Source organism: Penaeus chinensis, chromosome 24, assembly GCF_019202785.1.
Source record: "Penaeus chinensis breed Huanghai No. 1 chromosome 24, ASM1920278v2, whole genome shotgun sequence".
NCBI lineage: Eukaryota > Metazoa > Arthropoda > Malacostraca > Decapoda > Penaeidae > Penaeus > Penaeus chinensis.
The window spans coordinates 11,401,918-11,409,417 of record NC_061842.1 but is presented as its reverse complement, the minus strand read 5'-3'; the positions used below and the strand labels follow the sequence as shown (position 1 = coordinate 11,409,417).

Sequence of the window (7,500 nt, the reverse complement as noted above, 5' to 3'; positions counted from 1 at the left end):
TATAACTGGCTGGTTGGTGAGAATGATAATTTGATAAGTGTCTGTTTGATGATAATCATTTTAAAATCAGTGATGTTATACGAATTACAAATTACAAATAAGAAATAAAAAAATTATGTTTGGGGGTAATAAATAGATGAAATAATGATCATACAGAAAAAAAATGGAGGAGGAGAAAAAGAGGGAAAGCATCCGAAACAAAAGGAAAATTAAGAAAAGGAAATGAAAATAGGACGAAAAAGTAAGAAAATCGATAAAGTAAAGATAAAAGAAGAAAGTAAGAAAAAGAAAAAGTGACTGATAAAAACAAAACAAAAGGGAGAACAGAAGAAGAAAAAAACAGGAGAGAGAAAGGGAGAGAAGAGTAACGAATAGAAGAGGGAGACAAAGATAAAGAGATAAGAGAAACGAATAGAAGAGGGAGAAAAAGATAAAGAGATAAGAGAAACGAATAGAAGAGGGAGAAAAAGGGAAAGAGAGAAGATAAACGAATAAAAGAGGAAGAAAAAGGGGAAAGGGAGAAGAGAAACGAATAGAAGAAGAATAAAAAGGGAAAGAGAGAAGAGAAACGAATAGAAGAGGGAGAAAAAGGGAAAGAGAGAAGAGAAACGAATAGAAGAGGGAGAAAAAGGGAAAGAGAGAAGAGAAACGAATAGAAGAGGGAGAAACGAACAGAAGAGAGAGAAAAGGGGAAAGAGAGAAGAGGAACAAATAGAAAAGGGAGAAAAAGAGAAAGAGAGAAGAGAAACGAACAGAAGAGAGAGAAAGGGGGAAAGAGAGAAGAGAAACGCATAGAAGAGGGAGAAAAAGGGAAAGAGAGAAGATAAACGAATAAAAGAGGGAGAAAAAGAGAGAGATGAGAAGAGAAACGAATAAAAAAGGGAGAAAAAGGGAAAGAGAGAAGATAAACGAATAAAAGAGGGAGAAAAAGGGAAAGAGAGAAGATAAACGAATAAAAGAGGGATAAAAAGGGAAAGAGAGAAGAGAAACGAACAGAAAAGGGAGAAAAGAAAGAGTGGGAAGCGAAGGGCGGAGAGAGAGACGGAGGAGGACCGCCGGCAGCAGCGTTCCCTCACATGACGCTAGGAAATGACTCGCAGCGCAGCCTTCTGTCAGCTGTCACAGGACTTGTCGAAGTCTTGCCAAGTCCTTTTTGCCGGTCCAAAACATCGAGGGAGCGAGGCCAGAGGCTCTTATTGTTATCTATATCTTAATGAGTATTTGTAGCAGTGTTTCTGTCTACCGGTCTATCTGTCTGTCTACTTGTTTACCTATCAGGTGATTTTCATATTTATATGCCTGTTCATCTGTCTATCTGCATATAAACCTATCTATGAGTCTATCCTTCTGTCTATATATGTATATCTGTCAGGCTATCTTCTCTTGCCTGTATGTAGTTATGTAAGTGCGTATGTATAAATGTATGCATATATGTATATATGTGTGTATGTATGTACGTGTGCATGCATGCAAGTAAAAAAATGAAGGGAAGTACAGGAAAACACACGAATATGGCGAAGGCCTTTTCGCATTTACTGCTTCATCAGGGCATACAGAGCAAGAGATACATGTCGTGTGTTTTCCTGTACTTCCCTTCATCGTTCTATTTGCAATTTGTTCGACACGAATTCCACACGTGTGCATGCATGCATGCACACGTGTGGATATATGCATGCATGTATGTATGTATATATGCATGCATGCATATATGTATGTATGTATGTATGTATGTATGCATGTATGCATGTATGTATTGACTGATGGATGGATGGATGGATGGATGGATTGATGGATGGATGGATGGATGGATGGATGGATGGTTGGATGGATGGATGGATGGATGGATGGATGGATGGATGGATGGATGAATGGTTGGATGGATGGATGGATGGATGGATGGATGGTTGGATGGATGGATGGATGGATGGATGGATGGATGGATGGATGGATGGATGGATGGTTGGATGGATGGATGGATGGATGGATGGATGGTTGGATGGATGGATGGATGGATGGATGGATGGATGGATGGATGGATGGATGGATGGTTGGATGGATGGATGGATGGATGGATGGATGGATGGATGGATGGATGGATGGATGGATGCATGCATGCATATATGTATATATGCACACATATGCTCATACCTTTGAATATCAGCAACGTACTTACATCAGAAATATATAGATACATAAGTGGTATTAGGTACAAGCAGAGTAACAGAAAACAGAGGAATTCAGAATGATTAAAAAGGTGAACTCGTGACTCACCTTACTCATCTGATGCATACCTTTGATCCGCCGCCGGCCCGTTACTCTGATACCTCCTCTCGTGCCTCCCTTCCTCTTCTTTCCGCTATTTGATCCCGCTTGAATGTTCATTATCTCTCCCTCCTCCCCACCCCTACCCGGCCTCCTCTCTCGCCCCCTTGCCCTCCCCTTCCCCGACTCCTCCCCTTCCCCGCCCCCTTCCTGACTCCTCCCCCCTCCCCGTCCTCTTCCCTATACCTCCCCCTTCCCGTCCCCTTACCCGACTCCTCCCCAACCTCGTCCTCTTCCCCGACTCCTCCCCTTTCCCGCCTACTTCCTCACCCCCATCCTCACCCGTTACCCTGCCCACGCCCTGTTCCCTACCCTCTTCCGCTCCTCTTCCCCCCCCCCCCTTCCCCCTCTTTTCTATGAGTTTCCCCCTTCCATTTTCCTTTGATGTTGCAGTTGAATGACATCCATTGCGAATCCACTTTTGTCGTAGTTCCGAAGGTATGAGCTAATCAAATCCGGGTTTTCATTTCAGGTCATTTACCTCCCGCGGGCAGTGAAGGGCGGGCGACGGGACACCGCGGTTCGTGGGCGGGTTCGGCTGCAGAGGGAAACGTTTCGAAAATGTTCCGAAAAGTTCAATTTGCGGGCTTCTTTTCTTCTTTCTTTTTTTTTCGTAATTTCCGGGGTCTTTATGACTAGGAATCCCTTTTCTGTAACAGGATCATAGACTCGTTTTTCCCTCTTTTCTCCGGGGCGTCTTAGGAAGAGACATGCCGTCCGCCCTTCTGCAGGAAAATCGCTATCTGTCGCAGGAAATTCGTATCCACAGCTAATGGCGATAATAACTCTGCGTCGTGGCGGCCGAGAACTCCATGTTTTCCCCGCTTGCTCCCTACGTTCCCTTTGTACCCTTTGCACTAACGGTTTTCTAATTGAAATTTAAAAAAAAACGTTTTCTAATTTCAATTCAGATATGGTGAGGTGAAGATTTATTCCAATTATAGTTTAGTAATGGCTTGAAAAAAAAACGAAACAGAAAAAAAAAAAATGGCTAGATGATTCCCGCTAACTGAATTAGAAAAAAAAACGGTTTTCTAAGTCTAATTCAGAAACGGCAAGATGAGGACGCCTGAGTAAACGGTTTTCTAGTTATATTTCAGTATTGGCGAGATGGGGGTTCCCGCGCAAACGGTTTTCTGATTCAAATTCAAAAATGGCGAGATGAGGATACCGGCGCAGACGGTTGTCTAATTCAAATTCAAAAAAATTGGCGAGATAGATCGACTCCTGTTTGGCTGATGAAGGCGGACGCGCGGACCAGTCTGGGCTTCCGACGCTGATTGTGTTACACGCCTAACGATGTTCCCGCCTTTTCTTTTTTTAAGATTCTTTTAAATTCGGAAGGCCAGACGCGATTGTGTTTTGGATTTTGTCTTTCATTGGGGATTTAAGGATTATTTTTTCCTCTTGGTGTTCTTATGTTAAGTTGAATCAAGGCTTTGCCTTCATGTGCCTCGTACCAGTGTTGTTTAAAGAATAGAGACTATTGGAATGTGTGTATGTTTGTGTGTGTGTGTGTGTGTGTGTGTTTGTGTGTGTGTGTGTTCGTGTGAGTATGTTTGTGTGTGTGTGTGTGTATGTGTGTGTGTGTGTGTTTTTTTCTGTCTGTATGTGTGTGAATACCGATTGTGTATATAAGTTTCTGGACTAATGTGCTATATGTGTGTGTACCGTATACAATGATCGTGAGAGAGTAATTGTATGTTTGTGCATCTGACACGAGATGCCGAATATAGACACCAATTAACAAACAGAGCTAGTAGGCTTCGTAACACGTAGCAGATGTTATGCCTCGTTCTCTCTCAAACGAAGCTCGACTGAAAGGTCCCCGGGGAAGAGGAGAGACGTGCTGTGATAATACAAAATATTTACTAGGGATTCCCAATTAATCTGTGACGGGGGCTGAAGAGTACTGGCGAGGGGTGTTCTGCGTGAGTGATTTTGTGTACTGTAAGAGGAAGGGAAATCATCGCAGACACAGGTACAGGAAAAGCGAATAGCATAAAGCTGAAAGGGAGACATGGCTTTTGATGTTTAAAGTCAACGATATTTTTTTGAGCACAAACACACATACTCATACATAAATACATGCATACATACATACATACATACATAGGTACGTACGTACGTACGTACATACAAACATACATACATACATACATACATACATACATACATACATACATACATACATACATACATACATACATACATACAAACATACATACATTCATACATATGTACATACATACATACATTAATACAGACATACATATATACAAACACACAAACACACACACACACACACTTATGTATGAATGCATGTATGTATGCACGTAAATATGTATGCATGTATATACGTATTTATGCACGCATGAGTGTATGTAGGAATGTGTATGTATGCCTCAGAGATCTAGTATAGTAATTCTCCGAGCGATAGGCTTTACTAATCAGAAGTACTTACATATAATATCCATGTGAAACAAATATTAGATAACAAGAAAATGTTCCCCTCTGAAAAATTCGAAAACGTTTTTTGAATCCCCCTTCACTGACAAAGGATTGACACCCACACTGCACACTCATATGCTGGGAAAAGTATATACCTGTTGTTTACAAAATGTTTTTGGTCTAAGAAGGCTACAAACTCCATGAAATGAGCTCTATTTTGGTGGTCTTCGCAACTTAGAGGCGACTTATATCACGTGTATAAGTAGGTAGATAGATAGGTAAATAAGGTAATAAACAAACACACACCGACATATAGATAGATAGATATCTAGCTACATAGATAAATATTTGTGGGTGGATGGGTGATCTATAGAAGTACTTATTCAGATTTTGAGTGGGCGTATGTCCGTGTATATATGTGTATGTGTGTTCATATATACATGCTTACATACATATTACACACCTACAACGGGTATCTGTCTGGTTATTGTTCATGTATGCTTATGTATCAGTGTACGCGCAAACACACAAAGGCAGAGGCCCGTGATCGCTGCCGTGCACTGCAGCTGCGTGTTCCCACAGTGACTTCAGCTGTGGTCTTCCCTGTGACCTGTTCTCAAGTCCCTAGCTGAATAACACCTACATATTTATTCCTGGCGAGAAGGAAGGAGGGTGTAAAGAGGTTCCAGATTTATAACTTTCAGTTACAGTTTCATGAAGGCAAAAGTTCGTAAATCCTTTATACCATCTCAGGCGACCGTAAAATCTAAGTTCTGATTTTTTTTTCTGATTTGATACTAGTATGTACCAATGTTCAGTGTGCGAGATGCCGATATCTTTCTTTCCACTTAGATATTTATGAATTCCTTCATTCGTTACTCTTTTAAATTTAAATTTATCTTCTTTTTTTCCAAAAGTTATGACGCAAAACGTACCGTCTGATCGGGAGTGAGAGGTTGCCTCTTCTCGTATTCCTCTCAAGTATTTGTACACTGCAGGGGAGTTCTTCAGCCATTCTACGGAATATCGTCTTTCATGCAATAAACTCAAGAGACTCTCCTCCATCTTCATAAGCCTTAACCCCCCGTCCCCCCAGCCCCACTCCTTGTCGTGTTCTTTACCCCTCCTCATCCCGTCCCAAACCCCCTTACCCTTATCTCCCCCACCCTACCCCTTCCCCTCAACTCTCTTCACTCTACTCCTACTCCACTACTCTACTCTCACCCCTCCCCAACTTACCCTTCCCCCCCACTCCACCCGACCCTACCCAATCCCCACCTAAGCTCACTCCCAACTCCTCCCCCTCCCCCCACACACCCCTACCCCGACCCCGGCCTCTGAAAGAAATGAGGCTGAAGCCAAGTCGCTGAGGAACGTCGAGGGGCATTTGTTGAACCCCGCGAAGGCCACATCAAAGGGCGAAGGAAGCCGGGTCGATCTCCCTCTGCCAGCGCGGCGGCGGCGGAGGCATCGGGCTATTGTTTTCTACCTCTCCTGCCGCCCTTCCTCCCTCGGCCTCTGTTCGACTCCTATTAATAATAAAGATTTTTTTTTTTTCAAGTTATTTATGGCTATTGCTACCCTTTGATAATCCGGTGGCGATGAGCGTCCTTTATCTGCGGACAGCGGTGCGTGTCAGTGTTGTTGGTTTACGGCCGATGTCAATGAGCGTATAATTATCAAGTGCAGCTGAGGCTCAAGCCTGATGGGGATTCTGCAACTAAGAGTGCTGTTCCTGTGCATTGTATTTATAATGAGGATCATTTATTATGAAATAAAGTGGTCACGCTTAAAGGTTTGATGATAATGCACATATGAGGGTGGCGATTTATGGCCGATGTCGATAATGTCTGACAGTGTTATATGATGTGTCTGGTGGCGATGTATGCACTGATGTTTCTTTAACGATGATATCCATGTTTGGTCTAACCGGTGATGATGACTGACGATTCAGACAGGTTTTCATTTTATTGAAAACCAATATTGTGATATCACGGTGATATTATTCACTCTCTCTCCCCTTCCACAGAGTCTCGCTGACGTACAGAGTGAAGTCAGCGCACAAGATCAAGCTGACGGACAAGCAGCTGTTGCAGTGGCTGACACCAATGCTGCTGATCATGGTGATCTACCTGAGCGCCTGGTCGCTCAGCGCCACGCCCACCACCGACGTGATCCGCGACAGCAGCGGCCTCAAGTTCCTGCAGTGCGAGTACAACTGGTGGGACCACTCCTTGGCGATGGGTAAGGCGCCAGGCAACGGGCCTGCCGACAGAGGGGCTGCGGGGTGGGGGGGTCACTTTTGGCTGTCGTAGAGGGGGGGGGGGTTAGGACGCGGCTGTGTCAGTATACTTCTGACGACGGGAACGGTTCGTAAAATAATTCGTTATGGTTACGGTATAATGCCTTTAAATTGTAAAATGAGTACTGGATGCTTTTATTGAGCTTATGCTAAGACAAATAGCTATTCGCTAACGATATGTGTATTCGAGCTGTATGATGGAATTTTATTGAAAATTGTCAGTACAAGAGGTAGCTAAAATAGGTCTGTTAACATGATGAGAAAAGCCATAAGCTATTCATATCCCACATTAGTAGTCATCAAAGTGGAAGAGGATACGGCTAAGGTTTCAAATCAATTATATACCGTTAGACCGTGACAAAGCCAAAATAACAGCCCATCAGAGTTAAACAACAACAACACAAAGAAACCCTTCCGTAATAAAA

The 7,500-nt window shown here is 43.0% G+C and overlaps 1 protein-coding gene across 2 annotated transcripts in view; it reads left to right on the top strand.

The window, feature by feature from the left end:
• Window positions 1–7,500, top strand: part of LOC125038137 (probable G-protein coupled receptor CG31760) — a 75,324-nt gene that overhangs the window by 53,800 nt on the left and 14,024 nt on the right. For both annotated transcript variants that reach the window (XM_047631451.1, XM_047631452.1), the window contains exon 8: window positions 6,803–7,017. In XM_047631451.1, coding sequence (XP_047487407.1) covers window positions 6,803–7,017 — 215 coding nt within the window. The remainder of the gene's footprint in view (window positions 1–6,802; window positions 7,018–7,500) is intronic.